Genomic DNA, 21,851 nt, shown 5'->3' with positions numbered 1-21,851 from the left:
AAACTAAATTATAAACTTTCCAGTCCCATAGCAATGTATCTCATTTCTTGTCGACTTTCTTTTTTTTAATTTTATTTTATTATTATTATACTTTAAGTTTTAGGGTATATGTGCACAATGTGCAGGTTTGTTACATATGTATTCCTGTGCCATGTTGGTGTGCTGCACCCATTAACTCGTCATTTAACATTAGGTATATCTCCTAACGCTATCCCTCCCCTCTCCCTCCACCCCACAACAGTCCCCGGTGTGTGATGTTCCCCTTCCTGTGTCCAGGTGTTCTCATTGTTCAATTCCCACCTATGAGGGAGAACATGCGGTGTTTAGTTTTTTTGTCCTTGTGATAGTTTACTGAGAATGATGATTTCCAGTTTCATCCATGTCCCTACAAAGGACATGAACTCATCATTTTTTATGGCTGCATAGTATTCCATGGTGTATATGTGCCACGTTTTCTTAATCCAGTCTATCATTGTTGGACATTTGGGTTGGTTCTAAGTCTTTGCTATTGTGAATAGTGCCGCAATAAACATACGTGTGCATGTGTCTTTATAGCAGCATGACTTATAGTCCTTTGGGTATATACCCAGTAATGGGATGGCTGGGTCAAATGGTATTTCTAGTTCTAGATCCCTGAGGAATCGCCACACTGACTTCCACAATGGTTGAACTAGTCTACAGTCCCACCAACAGTGGAAAAGTGTTCCTATTTCTCCACATCCTCTCCAGCACCTGTTGTTTCCTGATTTTTTTAATGATGGCCATTTTAAGTAGTGTGAGATGGTATCTCATTGTGGTCTTGATTTGCATTTCTCTGATGGCCAGTGATGATGAGCATTTTTGCATGTGTTTTTTGGCTGCATAAATGTCTTCTTTTGAGAAGTGTCTGTTCATGTCCTTCACCCACTTTTTGATGGGGTTGTTTGTTTGTTTCTTGTAAATTTGTTTGAGTTCATTGTAGATTCTGGATATTAGCCCTTTGTCAGATGAGTAAGTTGTGAAAATTTTCTCCCAATTTGTAGGTTGCCTGTTCACTCTGATGGTAGTTTCTCTTGCTGTGCAGAAGCTCTTTAGTTTAATTAGATCCCATTTGTCAATTTTGGCTTTTGTTGCCATTGCTTTTGGTGTTTTAGACATGAAGTCCTTGCCCGTGCCTATGTCCTGAATGGTAATGCCTAGGTTTTCTTCTAGGGTTTTTATGGTTTTAGGCCTAACATGTAAGTCTTTAATCCATCTTGAATTAATTTTTGTATAAGGTGTAAGGAAGGGATCCAGTTTCAGCTTTCTACATATGGCTAGCCAGTTTTCCCAGCATCATTTATTAAATAGGGAATCCTTATCCCATTGCTTGTTTTTGTCAGGTTTGTCAAAGATCAGATAGTTGTAGATATGCAGCGTTATTTCTGAGGGCTCTGTTCTGTTCCATTGATCTATGTCTCTGTTTTGGTACCAGTACCATGCTGTTTTGGTTACTGTAGCCTTGTAGTATAGTTTGAAGTCAGGTAGCGTGATGCCTCCAGCTTTGTTCTTTTGGCTTAGGATTGACTTGGCGATGCGGGCTCTTTTTTGGACCCATATGAACTTTAAAGTAGTTTTTTCCAATTCTGTGAAGAAAGTCATTGGTAGCTTGATGGGGATGACATGGAATCTATAAATTACCTTGGGCAGTATGGCCATTTTCACATTATTGATTCTTCCAACCCATGAGCATGGAATGTTTTTCCATTTGTTTGTATCCTCCTTTATTTCATTGAGCAGTGGTTTGTAGTTCTCCTTGAAGAGGTCCTTCACGTCCCTTGTAACTTGGATTCCTAGGTATTTTATTCTCTTTGAAGCAATTGTGAATGGGAGTTCACTCATGATTTGGCTCTGTTTGTCTGTTATTGGTGTATAAGAATGCTTGTAATTTTTGTGCATTGATTTTGTATCCTGAGATTTTGCTGAAGTTGCTTATCGGCTTAAGGAGATTTTGGGCTGAGACAATGGGGTTTTCTAGATATACAATCATGTCATCTGCAAACAGGGACAATTTGACTTCCTCTTTTCCTAATCGAATACCCTTTATTTCCTTCTCCTGCCTAATTGCCCAGGCCAGAACTTCCAACACTATATTGAATAGGAGTGGTGAGAGAGGGCATCCCTGTCTTGTGCCAGTTTTCAAAGGGAATGCTTCCAGTTTTTGCCCATTCAGTATGATATTGGCTGTGGGTTTGTCATAGATAGCTCTTATTATTTTGAGATATGTCCCATCAATACCTAATTTATAGAGAGTTTGTAGCATGAAGGGTTGTTGAATTTTGTCAAAGGCCTTTTCTGCATCTATTGAGATAATCATGTGGTTTTTGTCTTTGGTTCTGTTTATATGCTGGATTACATTTATTGATTTGCGTATGTTGAACCAGCCTTGCATCCCAGGGATGAAGCCCACTTGATCATGGTGGATAAGCTTTTTGATGTGCTACTGGATTCGATTTGCCAGTATTTTATTGAGGATTTTTGCATCAATGTTCATCAAGGATATTGGTCTGAAATTCTCTTTTTTGTTGTGTCTCTGCCAGGCTTTGGTATCAGGATGATGCTGGCCTCATAAAATGAGTTAGGGAGGATTCCCTCTTTTTCTGTTGATTGGAATAGTTTCAGAAGGAATGGTACCAGTTCCTCCTTGTACCTCTGGTAGAATTCGGCTGTGAATCCATCGGGTCCTGGACTCTTTTTGGTTGGTAAGCTATTGATTATTGCCACAATTTCAGAGTCTGTTACTGGTCTATTCAGAGATTCAACTTCTTCCTAGTTTAGTCTTGGGAGGGTGTATGTGTCGAGCAATTTATCCATTTCCTCTAGATTTTCTAGTTTATTTGCATAGAGGTGTTTGTAGTATTCTCTGACGGTAGTTTGTATTTCTGTGGGATTGGTGGTGATATTCCCTTTATCATTTTTTATTTCGTCTATTTGATTCTTCTCTCTTTTCTTCTCTATTAGTCTTATTGGTGGTCTATCAATTTTGTTGATCTTTTCAAAAAACCAGCTCCTGGATTCATTAATTTTTTGAAGGGTTTTTTGTGTCTCTATTTCCTTCAGTTCTGCTCTGATTTTAGTTATTTCTTGCCTTCTGCTAGCTTTCAAATGTGTTTGCTCTTGCTTTTCTAGTTCTTTTAATTGTGATGTTAGGGTGTCAATTTTGGATCTTTCCTGCTTTCTCTTGTGGGCATTTAGTTCTATAAATTTCCCTCTACACACTGCTTTGAATGTGTCCCAGAGATTCTGGTATGTTGTGTGTTTGTCCTTGTTGGTTTCAAAGAACATCTTTATTTCTGCCTTCATTTCGTTATGTACTCAGTAGTCATACAGGAGCAGGTTGTTCAGTTTCCAAGTAGTTGAGTGGTTTTGAGTGAGTTTCTTAATCCTGAGTTCTAGTTTGATTGCACTGTGGTCTGAGAGACAGTTTGTTATAATTTCTGTTCTTTTATATTTGCTGAGGAGAGCTTTCCTTGCAACTATATGGTCAATTTTGGAATAGGTGTGGTGTGGTGCTGAAAAAAATGTATATTCTGTTGATTTGGGGTGGAGAGTTCTGTAGATCTCTGTTAGGTCCGCTTGGTGCAGAGCTGAGTTCAATTCCTGGATATCCTTGTTAACTTTCTGTCTCGATCTGTCTAATGTTGAGAGTGGGGTGTTAAAGTCTCCCATTATTATTGTGTGGGAGTCTAAGTCTCTTTGTAGGTCACTCAGGACTTGCTTTATGAATCTGGGTGCTCCTGTATTGGGTGCATATATATTTAGGATAGTTAGCTCGTCTTGTTGAATTGATCCCTTTACCATTATGTAATGGCCTTCTTTGTCTCTTTTGATCTTTGTTGGTTTAAAGTCTGTTTTATCAGAGGCTAGGATTGCAACCCCTGCCTTTTTTTGTTTTCCATTTGCTTGGTAGATCTTCCTCCATCCTTTTATTTTGAGTCTATGTTTGTCTCTGCACATGAGATGGGTTTCCTGAATACAGCACACTGATGGGTCTTGACTCTTTATCCAGTTTGCCAGTCTGTGTCTTTTAATTGGAGCATTTACTCCATTTACATTTAAAGTTAATATTGTTATGTGAGAATTTGATACTGTCATTATGATGTTAACTGGTTATTTTGTTCGTTAGTTGATGCAGTTTCTTCCTAGCCTCGATGATCTTTACAATTTTGCATGATTTTGCAGTGGATGGTAGTGGTTGTTCCTTTCCATGTTTAGTGCTTCCTTCAGGAGCTCTTTTAGGGTAGGCCTGGTGGTGACAAAATCTCTCGGCATTTGCTTGTCTGTACAGTATTTTATTTCTCCTTCACTTACGAAGCTTATTTTTGCTGGATGTGAAATTCTGGGTTGAAAATTCTTTTCTTTAAGAATGTTGAATATTGGCCCTGACTCTCTTCTGGCTTGTAGAGTTTCTGCCAAGAGATCCACTGTTAATCTGATGGGCTTCCCTTTGTGGGTAACCTGACCTTTCTCTCTGGCTGCCCTTAACATTTTTTCCTTTATTTCAACTTTGGTGAATCTGACAATTATGTGTCTTGGAGTTGCTCTTCCCGAGGAGTATCTTTGTGGCGTTCTATGTATTTCCTCAATCTGAATGTTGGCCTGCCTTGCTAGATTGGGGAAGTTCTCCTGGATAATATCCTGCAGAGTGTTTTCTAAGTTGGTTCCATTCTCCCCGTCACTTTCAGGTACACCAATCAGATGTAGATTTGGTCTTTTCACATAGTCCCATATTTCTTAGAGGCTTTGTTCATTTCTTTTCATTCTTTTTTCTCTAAACTTCCCTTCTTGCTTCATTTCGTTCATTTCATCTTCCATCACTGATACACTTTCTTCCAGTTGATCGCATCGGCTCCTGAGGCTTCTGCATTCTTCATGTAGTTCTCGAGCCTTGGCTTTCGGCTCCATCAGCTCCTTTAAGCACTTCTCTGCATTGGTTATTCTAGTTATACATTCGTCTAAATTTTTTTCAAAGTTTTTAACTTCTTTGCCTTTGGTTTGAATTTCCTCCTGTAGCTCGGAGTAGTTTGATCATCTGATCAACTTTCTTCTCTCAACTCGTCAAGGTCATCTCCGTCCAGCTTTGTTCCATTGCTGGTGAGGAGCTGCGTTCCTTTGGAGGAGGAGAGGTGCTCTGCTTTTTAGAATTTCCAGTTTTTCTGCTCTGTTTTTTCCCCATCTTTGTGGTTTTATCTACTTTTGGTCTTTGATGATCGTGATGTACAGATGGGTTTTGGTGTGGATGTCCTTTCTGTTTGTTAGTTTTCCTTCTAACAGATGGGACCCTCAGCTGCACATCTGTTGGAGTTTGCTGGAGGTCCACTCCAGACCCTGTTTGCCTGGGTATCAGCAGTGGAGGCTGCAGAACAGTGGATTTTCGTGAACCACGAATTCTGCTGCCTGATCGTTCCTCTGGAAGTTTTGTCTCAGAGGAGTACCCGGCCGTGTGAGGTGTCAGTCTGCTCCTACTTGGGGGTGCCTCCCAGTTAGGTTGCTCCGGGGTCAGGGGTCAGGGACCCACTTGAGGAGGCAGTCTGCCCATTCTCAGATCTCTAGCTGCGTGCTGGGAGAACCACTACTCTCTTCAAAGCTGTCATACAGGGACACTTAAGTCTAGCAGAGTTTACTGCTGTCTTTTTGTTTGTCTGTGCCCTGCCCCCAGAGGTGGAGCCTACTGAGTCAGGCTGGCCTCTTTGAGCTGTGGTGGGCTCCACCCAGTTGGAGCTTCCTGGCTGCTTTGTTTACCTAAGCAAGCCTGGGCAATGGTGGGTGCCCCTCCCCCAGCCTCGCTGCCGCCTTGCAGTTTGATCTCAGACTGCTGTGCTAGCAATCAGCGAGACTCTGTGGGCATAGGACCCTCCGAGCCAGGTGCGGGATATAATCTCCTAGTGTGCCGTTTTTTAAACCCGTTGGAAAAACACAGTATTAGGGTGGGAGTGACCTGATTTTCCAGGTGCTGTCTGTCACCCCTTTCTTTGACTAGGAAAGGGAACTCCCTGACCCTTTGCGCTTCCCAAATGAGGCAATGCCTCACCCTGCTTCGGCTCGTGCATGGTGCGCTGCACCTGCTGTCCTGCGCCCGCTGTCTGGCACTCCCTTGTGAGATGAACCCAGTACCTCAGATGGAAATGCAGAAGTCACCCATCTTTTGCGTCGCTCACGCTGGGAGCTGTAGACTGGAGCTGTTCCTATTCAGCCCTTCGTCGGCTTTCTTAAAATAGTCTGTACAATGTCCATGGATAGTATTCAATGATTATTATTAACATATTATTTATATTAAAAGTATGTGTTTTAACTTTCTGAATTATTTAGCCTAGCTAATAATCCTAAAATAAGATAATGATGGTTATATGCAATAGAAAACTAGAATGCAGTTGGCATTTTGTTATAATACTTCAGCAGGTGTAGCCAAAAGTTTATAGCTGTTGTCATGATGATTTGTTGGCAGCTGTCCAGCAAAACAGTTCAAAAAGATGATTTGCACAGGCCGGCTTCAAGGAAGACATGATTAGGGGGAGCAGGCAGTCACCTTAGAGTTGCCCAAGTAAGCGTACAAATCTAAAAATTAGAAATCAGAAAGATCCCAGTGGTTCATAGACTTTAAAATTCTCTAGAATAGATCATTGCACTGAACGCAAATCACATCAAAAATGAAAGTTATCCTCTTATTATGACTACTATTCCTGCTTCAGTACCTAAGATATATCTGTGGATTAATGTTGACTGAATAAGAAATGACAAAGCTACTGCCACCACAGCATCAGAAAGAATCTGAATGGGAAATAAGAAGTTGGCTACCTTTACAAACACATCTCAGAATGGATACTGATGGTGTCATAATTTTGTGGGCCACACGATTACGTTCTTCATTCATGAATGAATTTAGCATTTTATTATAAGTACTAAAGTGATATTTAATTATAGAGTTAAAATTGGCAAAATGGTAAATAATTTAGAAGTAGAATATTTGTTTATACTTGATTAAATTGTTTTGGTCATTATGTGTCATTTCACTCCTTGCCTTTGAATAAAGATCCTCATTTTCATTTACTCTTAGCACGCTTCAAGAAATGCAATTAAAAGCTGATAAGTAACTAAGATAGTGTTACTGGGAATGAGGAAATATTTACTTTCTGTAGAGTGCAAATTAAATATGCAGATTTTGTATTGAATAGATCACAATTTTACATAAATCTCAAGCAATGTGTTTGAAAGGCCAAGCACTAATAATTTGTTGCCCAAACAATCGTTTTCAAATTCCCTTTATCATTTCTCTGTACCTCAATTGAATGAGTCACTCATATTAGATTGCTGGTCTTATTAAGAAATCCATTCTGTTGAGTATCTTAGACATTTTCAATAAAAGATCTTTTTTATCACTTTCCTATTTACATTGTTCAGATGCATCTAACTTGAGTATTTTGTCATTTAGATTAATAACTCATCAATCTGTTATTGCAACCGTTCTTTATGTTACTTTTCTTAGTGCTATGAAATGTGCAGTTTTGAATCTCTGAAATGTAAACGACCAGATTGCTAATTGCCTTGGATGCTGTGAAAAATAACTACTCCACATTATTTTTGATATTTAATTGACAGTGTAATGCATTTAACTAAAGACCTGCAATAAACTATTTCTAATTACTGAGGGTGGTGGAGTGGAAAGGTAGGCTGTAAAACTTTACAAGGGAAACAATGTTTCTCCATTATGTTAAAAGTCATTGTTGATATGACTTTTTCAGAGACAAAACATTCCCCCAAATAAGAAGTTCTAGAAATCTAGAAACAGTTGTGGAATATTTCTACTCATGACATAGTAAGGATTTTTTAAAATTATTACTTTTTAATAGATTGTACTGGTGATAGATGTCATATGCTTAATTTATTATACTTGCAGTAAATTTTTTTTCAGATGGCATAACTTTATGAGAGAGAAAATCATGGCACTGCCAGAATGAGTAATATTTATCACTGGCCTGTATTGATTTATTCGGCTTCTGTAGGACATTTAGCTGAAAAGCTATGCCAAATTTTAGATGTCATTGAAATATGTAGATATTATCAGGAACCAGGTCTGTTCTTATTTCTTGAGGTAAGGACTTACTGTTATAAGCTGACCTCTGAAAATAACACTTAGAACCTGGCACAAGGAATTCTTATTGTCTACTAGTGTCACAAAGAGAGATATAAAATATGTTAGGCCCTTTGAAAATATATATACTCTTTCTATTGTCCTGTAATTCTAGGATATTAGTAATAATCAGCATATTCTTCTTTTCCTCCTTGTAACCTCTGGTTTTTTTAAAATGTCTCAATTAGTGTTATATTGTTGATTTAATTTTGATTATATATATTTTCCAAAACACAGCTAAAATAAGTGACCTGTTTCAGGGAATGTAAATTATTTTCAGAATTTCAGAAATTGAAAAGGGATAAGAGGAAGGAGAAAATGCTGGGCTGGTGTGAAGCGATAGCCCGTAACCCTCACAGAATTCCAAACAACACGCGAACACCCGAGATCTCAGGGGATTTGGCTGACGCCTCACAAACCTCCACATTGGTGAGTGGAAAGTTACTTTACCTCAAATTGGCTTATATGTAAATAGAATGCTAAAGAAATGTGGAGAGGATGACCTCATAAGTAAATGTTATCATGGTTTACAACAGTATTTGCATTTGTATTATATAATATGTTCATATAGATTTGGTTAGTTAATAAACTAATAAAAATACCTTAGTGACATATAATATTAGAGTTTAATTCCAATTAAACAACTGTTTCTCTTTTTATTAGTTTGGACATCATCCATTTATTATGTTAGTGACCTTAAAAATAATTAAAGTTTATGTTCTTGGATTCTATACTGCGTAATGAAATCATTGGAAGAAAAGTAAGTACAGAGTCATCTAAAGATGATTTAAAGAAAATCAGAATCCTACTTTCTGTATTTTTCTATATTTTTTCTAAAAATGTCTCAGTAATAGAATCAAAAATTATAATTTTCACAACAAATTGTGAATTACACAATGGCAAAAGTAATTTGAAGACCAATTCAAGAATGTATTCCTCCATGTTTTGTTTTCTGTGATATGTTTAAATGCTGAGCTTTAACTAGCTATCATTTTCCAGGGATTAGGACAAAGCACTCATTAGCAAAAGGAGTTTTAAATGTTCTTTGTTTAGATTTGGCTGTAACATTCTTCATTTTAACTTAAAGGAGGAAAATTCCATTCGGTTTTCAGGTTTTAAACTAATATTAGATATATTTAATTATTGTTTTACCTTTTTACAAGAATGAAAGTGTTTTGATTAGCCTGATTTATTAGCAGTTGAACATATAAGTAAATATGAACAAAGAATCATTTAGGTTTTTTTTTACTGTTTATTTTGTTTTATTTTACAATTTCTATTATTTGACTATCTTCGTATGTTTGGGCTGCTATTACAAAATACCATAAACTGGTAACTTATGAAAAACAAAAATTTATTTCTCAAAGTTCTAAAGTCTGGAGTCCAAGATTAAGGTGCTGGCTGTTTTGGTGTCTGGTGAGGGCCTGCTTTTCTGATTCATAGATGGTGCCTTTTCACTGTGTCCCTACATGGTGGAAGGGGCAAACAAGCTCCCTCAGGCTTCTTCTATAACGGCACTAGTACCATTTATGAGGGCCCCACTCTCGTGACCTAATCATCTCCCAAAGGCTCCACCTCCTAATACCATCACCTTGAGGGTTAGGATTTTGACATGAATTTTGGGAGGATGCAAATATTCAGACCTTAGCAGTTACATAGAAATAACGACCTTGAATTAACCTTAGTGAGTTGATATTAAGAGAAACCATCTGAAAGAATAGGCTTTCACTTGATAAAACATAGAAAGAGAAGTGAGGATCTTGCTTAAATCCCGTCCTTAGATTGTAAGGGGAGGGCTGAAGATATGGAGAGATGTGTGCAAAACTACTGGATATTCAAAGTTTTAGGGAATGGTTTCCTCTTGAAATTGTCATCTGCATTGTCTCATCTCACTCTAAAATGACTTACGTGTTATATTTGGCTAGCATAAAACTCTGGGGCATGAGTTAACACTACTAAAACATTGTATTATATAATATTTGTGCATACAGCTGTACTTTGTCAGGTATCATACTATAACCAAGCATTTTTAAGTAAGAAAAAATTACTGCTCCTGTGCTTTAGTGCTTAACTCCTATTTCATGGAATCATAGATCAAAAACCATAAAAACTGAGCAAATTTTTGGACTGGCTTTCTACCTATAATTGGGTAACCTAATAATAAACCTAATGACAGCTTTGTTTTACAGATTGCACTGTGGCCCAGGAAAATTAATTGACATTCCTAGTGCCACTTATCTAGTAAATAATAAAAGGGTTACTAGGAATGGGAATTCTCAAAACAATGCTTTTTCTACTACACCTCATAATCTCAATTTCTTGATGACATTTTCTTCACATTCAAATAATTTTAATATAAAGAAAAAGATATCAAGTTACCGATGGAATTAAATCCAGTAATTAAATCTAATGCTGTATTACAGGGATAACCTCTATACACTTTAACATATAACCCCCAAATCTCAGTTTCTTAACATATAAAATAAGAAATTTCTTCCTTGTGTTACGGGCTGATGTGCGTTGGCCTGCTCTCCTTGGAGGTTCACTGCCAAATCATGATTTAAAGATCCAGACTCCTTCCATCTTTTGATGTTGCCTTTGTAAGCACATGGTCACGGGGGAAATGGAAGAGATTGTGTGGAACATCTAGCATGGGCCATTATGGAGCAGCCTTGAATGCATGGACATCCTTCCATTTCAAGCCCAACTGAGCTGCAAGGGAGGCTGGCAAATGCTGCCTTTCTATGTGGCCAGGAAAAGGAGGTAGAATTAGTGGGCATCTAGCCCATCTCTGCCACAGTCCATTTTACTGGTCACCAGATATTCATGTCATGTTCCATTATCTCCAGAAAAGAGATTATTACTCTTCACGAGTGACAATTCAAATTCTTTCAGTCACTAATTTCAGCACAAATCCGTGATCTCTGGTTAGCCATTGTCCTCATCAAGTGATGAAAATGAATCACCCATGAACAAATTACCTGCATTTTGCAATACACTTCCCACACACCCAATATAAAAGAGAAGCATAGGAAAAGGGAATCCACAATAAACCGTGATTCTTAGATAGAGAAAGAATCAGGTACACATGTCAATCACAGGCACAATCCTGCTGGAAAGACATTATAAAGTCTCCCAATCTAGAGGTCAGAGAGGATCTTTGAATAAGCTCTGACCACCTCCCTGGGATATCTTCCTTGTCCATAGTTCCTTCTAGCCTCTGGATATGACTTCTCAGATGTTTCTCTTTTCCCGTTATTCTACTTAACCATGTTTGAAGTGCCTATTGAGAACTATATTACCTTAATTTTTTTTTTTCCTGTTTGGGGAAGATAATGGGACCTAGAGTTATTTTAAGTTTTAAACATTTAAGTGTTATATTCCGGAGTCATGGGATTTTAGTACTACAATTCCCTGAGATCTTAGTAGGGTTTGCCTTGAGTCTGTTACACAAATGGAACTTTTCACTGGGCCTTTGTTGTTCATTGCCTTCATCAATGCCATGTTCCACCATTTGGGCTTTAGAAGAAGCCAGCCATTTTGCTCAATCAGTCCTGGAAACTTCTGTATTCTGTTTCTCTATGTATCTGCCTTCACACTAGCCACTCAATGTTTCTCTTGTAATACCCTGCCAAATGTAGCCAGTAATAGTCAACACATACTATTAAAGTTTTGTTTTCCAATCTCTTTTGGGTATTGCCAGCCCAGCAGACTCACTGTCTGCCTCACTAGTTAATTCAAACAGCAGTTTTGCCAAGAGTTTTGACAAAACATTATGCAACTAGAAGGCTTTCTACCTTTGAAATCAGTTTCCTTTCTGCCCATTGCCCAGCTATTAAAGAAATGCTGTATATTTTAGATGTTTGCTATGGTGGCATAGGCTTTGGCTTCAAATTTCTGTATTTCAATAGTATAAAAATTGGAGTACAATCAGGAAAACAGAAAGAAAACCAGCAATTTTAATGAAGAGAATATAATATGCAAAAGTATTTAATGTGGTATTGGAAAGCTAAAATGTCAAAAAGGTTCACAAGTTTAATATCTGAAGAAGTAACAACCACTCATACAGAAGAGTAACAGAGGGAGGAGGCTGGAATTGTTAGAACCTGAAAGGCTAGAGGACAAGCCCGTCAAAACTGTGTCTCGGGCCTCTGAGGAGGAGTACATCTCCCCAGATACAGGTACCTCAGGGGTTCAGAGGTGGGATCCTGTGGATCTAGGACCCAGACCCCTGAAGGGGTTGCACTTCTCGATTTTTATACATTTGGGGTGGTGGTGGTGCAATAAAGATAGTTCAGCACATGTGAAATAAACTTAGAAACTGGACCCAATGTCCATTGCTGATCTAAGAAAGCATTCCTGCAATGACACTGACAGAAACAGGATAAACAAGAATGAGTCCTTTCTCCTCCTGACCTCTAGTTGCCTTCAGGACTACCATTGGCAGAACCAAACCAAAAAGTTAGTGGCAAAGAAGAAATCTGGTTTGAAGGCTCCCAGCTTTAGGATCTTGAGGTAGAATATAGAAAAATGGGTTTAGTGCCGAGAGGTAATAACTTAGTAATCAGTATAGAAAGTTAAGGATAGGAGCCTTAATAAATAAACTCAGACATTTCAGACTTAACATGATAAAGGTTTGCTTTTGCTCACCAGTCAGTCTGATACAGATAATTTGACACTCCAACCAAAAAAAAAAAAAAAAATGCAGAGTTCTCATGCTGCTATTATATTATCAATATGGCTTTTGAATTTATCAGAGAAGAGAAAGAATGGGAGTGGGTAATCATGGTGATATATGGTTTAGGTTTGGAAGTGATATGCATCACTTCTACCCTGATACCTTTGGCTGGAAACCAGTGACATAGACTAATGGATCTGTAGGAATGATGAAACATACAGTGTTCATATATAACCTGAATAGGGAAATTGAAAGCGTTTAGCCAGCCTCTATCACAAATGCATTCCTTCTTTGGTAAGTAGCCTGTTTATCCTACATTTCCATTTTATATACCCATGCTTTTGTTATTACTATTTTGCTGTCATCCAGAGCAGTTGAGGCTTTCCAGTACAAATTATATCCCATCTAAAGATGATGATAATAATGATGGTGGCTGATTATTATGTTCCAAGAACTTTTGTAAGTGCTTTACAAATATTCTCATTTTTAATACTTAACTACAATCCAGTGTAGCAAGTGTGATAATTACCCCTATTTTATAAATAAAGAAACTGAGGTATAGAGAAATTTTAAAACCTGTCCAAGGTGACTTAGGTAATAACTTGTGAAACTGGGATTCCAACAGTCTAATCAGTCTCAATCTAGAGGGCTACTCTATCATGTCTTTCTCAGGTTAAGGGGAAGAACACAGTCATTATTTGGATTGTACATATTTGACTAAACACAGATTATAAATGAGATAATAATTCATTGCACTGTGTCATGAAGACAAATAGGATCTTTCCTTTATAATCCAAGATTATACGTATCTACTAGATTATTCTCTGCTCTGCATTGACTGACTTATAGCCAGTCTCATAGCTGTTTACTGTATAGAATTCTCCATAACTGATCTGATTGAAAAGAATGGTTTTTGTTTCCTTTTTTAATCTATAGAGCAATTCATACTACCTGCATTTTAAATTCAGAAAATATTTATTGAGCTGAAAATCTTTCATAATGAATAATAACCTTGAGGAGTTTGGAAGATTATGCTTATTAAGCACATATCCTCACAATTGTAACCTAAGGGCGGGAAGTGGCCTCATCTTGTATGACAGCCAGGGGAGAAACCTCTCTTTTAAATTTAGTGTAACACAATTTTACTCGTTAAAAACGAAAACATCTTATACTGACTATACCCTTAAGGAATTTACTGAATCAAATCAGAGTTTCAATATTAAATTTAAAATGAGAGCAAAGGAGATCATAAGAATCAGAAGTAAGAAGGTGAAAGATTTTATGAGGATTAGAGTTGAAAAATCCATGGAAGTCAAAACAAGAAGATTAAAAAAATGTCATTTTAGATAGTCAGCAACGACTCCAGAGAAAATTACACTCCTATAATCAATGATGATTTTTTGAGGCTCCAAATAGACTATAGTTACAAAGAAAAAAAGAACAAAGTGTCACTCTATGTGTTTGATAGAGGTGACTTGCCACTTTCAAACATATATTCATCAGCTCAGAGCACACTTTCTTGCCTGTGTATTATATTCCAGGATGAGATGCTTGTTGCTCTAGAAAAAAATTAAAGAGGAGAAACTAGATAAGAAACTCTCAAGGAGAAGTATGTAATAGTCATCCATGAAATTAAAATGAAAAATGATTTGTAATCAGACATATATTTATAAAACTTTTCAAAGCAGTCTTTATGTCCATCATTTCATCACAGCTGCAGCCGATTGTAGTCAGATGCACACAATACAGATTTAATTGTTCAAACAGATAATAAATAGGACTGTTAAGAGTTTAGGCAGTACACTCCAAATCATAAGAATTTAGGTCTTCTAATTTTTAGGTTATTTATACACAACACCCATTATAAGAAGTTGATACTGTTGTTTGCACAACACTAGTGGAAAGGCTGTAACTCAGCCAGGTGCAGTGGCTCATGCCTGTAATCCCAGCATTTTGGGAGGCTGAGTCAGGAGGATTGCTTGACGCCTGGAGTTCGAGACTAGCCTGGCCAACATGGTGAAATCCCGTCTCTAATAAAATACAAAAAGTTAGCCAGGCGTGGTGGCAGCCGCCTGTAATCCCAGCTACTTGGGAGACTGAGGCAGGTGAATCGCTTGAACCCACGAGGCGGAGGTTGCAGTAAGCCGAGATCTCACCACTGCACTCCAGCTTGGGTGACAGAGTGAGACTCCATCTCAAAAAAAAAAAAAAAAAAGACAAACTGTAATTCGAAAAGGTCAAATAAAAAAAAAAGGTAGTAGCAGGTAAGAAGGGAGCATTGGTGAGCTTGGGTTCTGTCAGATTTTAAATGCCAAGATTTTTCTAATTTAACATAAACAATCTCTAGAAATAAAACAAATTTACTGATAATACATGTTTTGCAAGTCAAATTTTCAGCTACTGAACCAAATACCTTCTTACACAGCCTAAGTATTAATAAAACAAGCAGCTAAAAATAATCATGTTTAATTTTGTCATAATCTTTTGTTTTCAAAGTAGAGTAGATGTGTTGAAAGTTAAAGTTGCAAACTTATGAAATGAAAGATCAAGAATGAAAATTATATACTTTTATTTTGACTTTTAGAAGTGTGTAAATGAATTTTATGTTTTAATTGAGGAATCTTATCATTATCAGCTTATTTGTTGTTCTAGTTCTTGTTACTCATAGGCCATTCAATTATCCTTTGTTTGAAGCTAAACCAGCCCACTTGGGTATTTCAATAGTATGGATGAAAGCAGCCCCTGGATTTGAGATGATTTTTTTTCTTCTAGAATCCCATTCTTTGTTATTTCATAAACCCTGCCAATTCTCTGGATATCATACAGAAAACAATCTGGCTTTCACTCAGTTCACTGTGCTCTGCTCAAGCTGTTTATGCATTCCACAAATTTTATTAAGTTTTTCTTATATTCCTTGAGCAGAGCACATGAACTGAGCAAAAGTGGGATTGTGTTTTTCTTATAAAGCTCTATTAAGCACAATATCTTGTATATTAAACCTTTTCTGCTTATTAGAAATGCCATATGCCTTAAAATATGCAAGAACTAATCATAAAGATCAAACAAGTCTGAGATGGTTTCTGTGATCAAAATACATTGTAAAATTTCAGAAACTAAAATGATTACAAAATTACATTCTGTTATACTAATATTCTGCCTTCAGTAAGAATCTAGAACATTGCAGATAGTTTCCCCAATGCGTATGACAATGAAATGTAAATTTGTCCTTACAAAGAAACCAAATTTACCAGTTAATATTTACCAGTGACATCCTCCTCACTGTGTTCCGAGTTATTCCCTTCTTCTACTTTTAGTCTATTACAAGGTTAAAGGAAATCATACATCCACCTACAGCAAATGGACCAGAATTGCCCCGCAAACATAGCCTCTGTTGGAACCCAAATAAATGGTAAACAGAAAGAGGAGGTTGAGTATATTAAATTTCTCGTAAACCTATTGCCTTATTTCCAACAGACTCACCCTTATTTCTTTTAGTCTCTGAGCAAGTGGGCCAGTTTATTATACAGTGGCCTTAATGCATTCTGAAAATAAATCAGGTCAGAGCAGATAGAGTTTTCAATTGCGTTTTTTTCTTCATTTTTCTCCCTCCTTTTAATTCTTATTCAATCATGTATCAGTTATTGTTTCCAATTGCTATTACAAAGCCTTTACTAAGTACTGCCAAAGGCAATGGTGAATGAAATCTAAATTTTTATTAGAATAACCATCACAAACAAATGAGAGAAATTAAGCAAAAGACGTGATGCCTTTTAAGAACTTCGATTTTTGTAAGAAAGTAAAATCATTAAAAATATATCCCAATGGTTGTTATGGAAACAGATTGAATTGGAGAATGCAAAGGGGAGACCGATGCTTTAAAGTTCACACCGTGAGGAAAAAATTACATTAGCTGTACAGCTTAAAGTATCGTATTAACTTTAATTGTATAGTTACTGAACGATGTCAAAACATGATTATTCACAATAGTAATAATTGATCTAAAAATGCTCCTTACATGAATAAATCATTTCCTCTAAGGAGTAAAGTCATGAGATCATGCTCATAGCTGCTCTTTATCAAAATATGTCATGTCTGTGTGCTTAATTTAGATATAAATGAAGTTGTGAGTTCCCCCAAAAAATGTTTAATTCTTAATGGTCGTTTAATTCTGCTATGTGTATAGTGTTTAGAACACTTTAGTTTTTTAATATCTTAATTTCATTAGCAGAGCATCAGTGGGTGGGTACTCAAACAGGAGAGGCCCTATGTGTGTATATATGTGTGTTTCTATGTGTGTGTGTGTGTGTGTGTGTAACTGAGGTGCATTGTTTCTCCCCATTCACAGATAACAAAGATGCCAAAGGTTTCTTCTTTGTCTTTGGTTTTGTGGGAATGTTTTTATGTTTTATAAAAAGGGAGCAGGCAGGACAGATTAGCCTGGTCTTTGTTGAGTCAGCTTGGTTTTGCCTCAGAATAAAAATTGTAACTGGAAATAAATGGGACCTGTTAGAATAGGACTACATAATCCAGAGCTGTTTCCATGTAAAAGATAAGTGAAATAAATAAATTATAGTTCTCAAAGAAATGTATATATCAAGGCACAATAATTAATAATACAATCATAATATTGTAATGCTCTCTCCAAGCCAAAGAATTTGGATGTGTATTCTGAAAGTTCGCAGCAACTCTAAAAGTAGGTAATAACTCTTCTCCTTATACAGAGAGAGAAATTAAGGTCCAGAAAGATTAGAAAAGTGGTGGAACAGGAACCCAGAGTCCTATATCTTCCCAGTCCTTTATGCTGCTTCATACAGAATATTTTCTTCATGTAAATATTTGATAGACAGTTAGATGACATAGCATGACGGTTCTTAACCTGGCACAATTACTCTTCTGATTCTCCATCTGCAACATACAAGCTTCTTAAGTCCATTATCAACCACCAGGTCCATTACAGATTGCACTGTCTAATTAATGAATTGTTTAGTATTTGGCATTGTACATTGTTAAGTTGCAATTTTGGGCTCCATAGCTGTCTGTTATCATGGAACAAAATAGGAGTAAATGAATCACAGAGAAAATGAATGATTGGCTATATTCTCATTCAGGAATATTTCAATCACAGTAATCACCCAGTTGGAAAATATCTTCATTAATTTACCTGGCTACTCTATATTGAATCATTTATGTGCCAAACACTATACTATGCAACAAATATGCAGTTTGGTTTTTTTTAAAGACACAATCCTTATCCTCATTAACCTAGTCACATTGGCCTTGGCAAATAATTTATAACAAAGTCCCAAAAAGCAGTTGCAACAAAAACAAAAATTGTTCAGTGGGAGCAAATTAAATTAAAGAACTCTGCACAGCAAAAGAAACTATCAACAGAATAAACAGACAACCTACAGAATGGGAGAAAACATTTACAAGCTGTGCATCCAACAAAAGTCTAATATCCAGAATCTATAAAAAACTTAATTCAACAAACAGAAAACAAAGAGCACCATTAAAGCATGGGCAAAAACTAACACAGGAACGGAAAACCACGTACCACATGCTCTCACTTACAAGTGGGAGCTGAATGATGAGAACACAGGGACGTATAGCGGGGAACACATGCTGGGACCTTTCAGAGAGTGGAAGGTGGGGGTAGGGAGAGGATCAGGAAAAATGATGGGTACTAGGTTTAATACTTGGGTGATGAAATAATATGTACAACAAACCCTCATGATACAAATGTACCTATGTAACAAAACTGTACTTGTAGCCCTGAAGTTAAAAGTTTTAAAAAAGAAGACAAATTGAAAAAAAATGAGCAAGGGGCATGAACCAACACTTCTTAAAAGAGGACATACAGGCATCCAACAAACATACAGAAAAATACTCATCATCACCTATCATTAGAGAAATGCCAATCAAAACCACAATGACATACCATCTCACACCACTCCAGAATGGCTATTATTAAAAAGTTAAAAAACAATAGATATTCTCACTTATAAGTAGGGGCTGAACAATGAGAACACACGGACACAAGGAGAAGAACACACACTGGGTCCTGTCGGGGGCAGGTGGCAGGGGGAGAGAATTAGGGAATGCATGCTGGGCTTAATACCTAGGTGATGGGTCGATAGATGCAGCAAACCACCATGGCATATGCTTACCTATGTAACAAACCTGCACATCCTGCACATGTACCCTGGAACTTAAAAAATAATTAAAAAAACAGGTGTTGGCAAGGTTGCAGAGAAAAGTGAGCACAGATAGACTGCTGGTGGAAATGTACATTAGTTCAGCCACTGTGGTAAGCAGTGTGGAGATTCCTCAAAGGACTTAAAACAAACCTGCCATTCAACCCAGCAATCTCATTACTAGGTATATACCCAAAGAAAAATAAAGTGTACTACCAAAAAAACACATGCACTCGCATGTTCATTGCAGCACTATTCACAATAGCAAAGACAGGGAATCATCCTAGATACCCATCAATGGTGGATTGAATAATGAAAATATGGCACATTTCCACCATGAAATACTATGCAGCCAAGAAAAGAATAAAATTATGTCCTTTGCAGCAACATGGATGCAACTGGAGGCCATTATCTTTAGTGAACTAACACAGGTACAGAAAACCAAATACTGCATATTCACACATATAAGCAGCAGCTAAACCCTGAATACATGTGGACACAAAGAGGGGAAGCAATAAACACTGGGGACTACTTGAAGAGGGAGGAAGGCAGGGGGACATAGGTTGAAAAACTACCTATTGCACCCTGTACTCACTAACTGGGTGAGGGGATCATTCATACACCACACATTAACAACACACAATTTACCCATGTAACACACCTGCACATACATCCCCTAACCTGAAATAAAAGTTAAGAGAGAGAGGAAAAAAAAAACAGAAAACAATGTGTATTCCCAGTAAACAGTGAGGAGGAGCGTGTGTCAAACAAATTCTTTGGGAATGAAACAAGGACATGTAAGCGTATTTGTATTCACTCACTTTACAAAACACAGGGTAGAAAAATAACATGGAAAAAGCAAATATTGCTAACATTTGTAGAATACATACTACATGCCATGAGCACCTGACATGTTGACAACTCATTTAATCCCCACCACAGCATTATAAGAAATGTACAAACTCCTCATTTTGTAGAGGAAAAAGGTAAGTAATTTGTCAAAGTTTACCCTGTAAGTAAATCAAATTTTAGGATCCATGCTCTAAGACACTCTTCTATACTGCAAAAAAATATGCTCAGGTAAAGATACAAATATTGACTTCATTAAAAAATAAGCTTAATTTAAATTCATATTTAACCATTACTAAACACTTATTTTACATATATATGTAGTATTCTCTAATATCTATATATACATATATATCTTGGAGATTCATGATTCTCAAAATAGGCCTCTAATGTAGATACTGTATTCCCCATTTCACAGATGGGAATCTAGATTTTTGGTTAAACATCTCGCCCAAGGTGACACATTAAGATTGGATAGATAGATAGATAGATATCAGATATACATGATATGGCTGGCTGATTATCCTCATGGGTACAAATAATTATCCACTACATTTCTGGAGGAAGAGGTAAGGTTGTTTAATAGATTCTCTTTTTAAGGCTTAATTTGTTTTAACTTTTTAGCATAATGTCATTAAGGAAAGTATTCAACATTTGAAGCCAATTCCTTAGGTTAAAAGCCAAAAGCCACCTCTTAGTTGATGGCCCGTTAAATTATTTTTATATCACCATAGTAATTGTCAACTGTAATTATTAGGTGAAATAATCCATAAGTACAGCTTTGTGATTCCACATTAAGAAACCAGCAACTCAAATGCTGATATGAGAACTTAGACACCTGGTTTCTGTGTGTTTGATGCAGCCTACAGGAATAAAATTTAATTTAACAATCCAGTAATTCTTTAAAGATAAAAAACGAAATAGCTTTTCACACTGCAGTTACCAAGTTGTCAACTTCCACAGACACATTGTCATACCAACCAAATTTTATTACACATATTGCAATGAGACTGCAAACAAAAATTGGTTATCTTGTTTTCATGGGTTGAGTAATTTCACCTATGGAAATTAGACAAAGTAGAACTATCCAATGGGCATAAAATTGCTGATGTTGTTATTGCCTCTCACTATGTGAGGAATAAATTTAAAAATTAGTGCAACTATATGCATAACTGTATTATCAAAGCCTGGAAACATATCATTAACTATATTTTCTGTAATTTCTTATATTTAGGCTCCACTGCTACTGGCTTGTATTTTTTTTTTTTGAAAAAAATAGACTGTATTTTATATAGCATTTTAATGTTCTTAGCAATATTGAGCAAAAGGTATAGAGATTTTTCATTTACCCCAGCCCCTACACAAGCATAGTCTCCCCAACTGTTAACATCCCCAAAGTGGTCCATTTGTTAATAGTTGATGAACCTACATTCGCATGTCATAATCACTCAAAGTCCATTGTTTGTACTGGTGTTCACTCTTGGTGTTGTACATTCTGTGGGTCTGGACAAATTTATAATCGCGTGTTTCCACCATGATAGTGGCATAAAGAGTAGTTTCACTGCCCTAAAAATCCTCTGCTCCATCTCTTCATCCCTGCCTCTTCCCTGGCCCCCATGTATTAATTTTTTTAGTGAAAGAATTACATTCTTTTACCTAATCTTAATACAGTGTGTGCTAATCTTTGAATTACTATAATATGTTGAGTTTGCTATACAAAGGTAAATGCAGTACAGAGATTTAAAAAAAATTATTCATAAAAATGCTTTCTTCCAGATTTATTGATGTATATTTGCAAAGTAAAAATTGTATTTGCCTATTTAAGTTGTATATCGTGATGTCTTTATATACATATACACTGTAAAATGATTACCAAAATCATTAATTAATTAACATATTCATTACTTAACATAGTTATGAGTATGTATCTCTGTGTTGGGGGGGCAGGGGTGAGAACACTTAAGGTCAATTCTTAGCAAATTTC

The 21,851-nt window shown here is 36.7% G+C and overlaps 1 protein-coding gene across 3 annotated transcripts in view; it reads left to right on the top strand.

Moving 5' to 3' along the window:
- MARCHF1 (membrane associated ring-CH-type finger 1) overlaps nt 1-21,851 on the top strand; it is an 864,354-nt gene that overhangs the window by 520,855 nt on the left and 321,648 nt on the right. For all 3 annotated transcript variants that reach the window (XM_063638342.1, XM_055276314.2, XM_063638341.1), the window contains one exon: nt 8,427-8,575. In XM_063638342.1, the coding sequence (XP_063494412.1) occupies nt 8,465-8,575 (111 nt within the window). In that variant the 5' untranslated portion in view covers nt 8,427-8,464. The remainder of the gene's footprint in view (nt 1-8,426; nt 8,576-21,851) is intronic.

Source organism: Symphalangus syndactylus, chromosome 4, assembly GCF_028878055.3.
Source record: "Symphalangus syndactylus isolate Jambi chromosome 4, NHGRI_mSymSyn1-v2.1_pri, whole genome shotgun sequence".
Classification (NCBI taxonomy): domain Eukaryota; kingdom Metazoa; phylum Chordata; class Mammalia; order Primates; family Hylobatidae; genus Symphalangus; species Symphalangus syndactylus.
The sequence above is the reverse complement of the archived record's forward strand: the minus strand, read 5'-3'. Positions and strand labels throughout refer to the sequence as shown.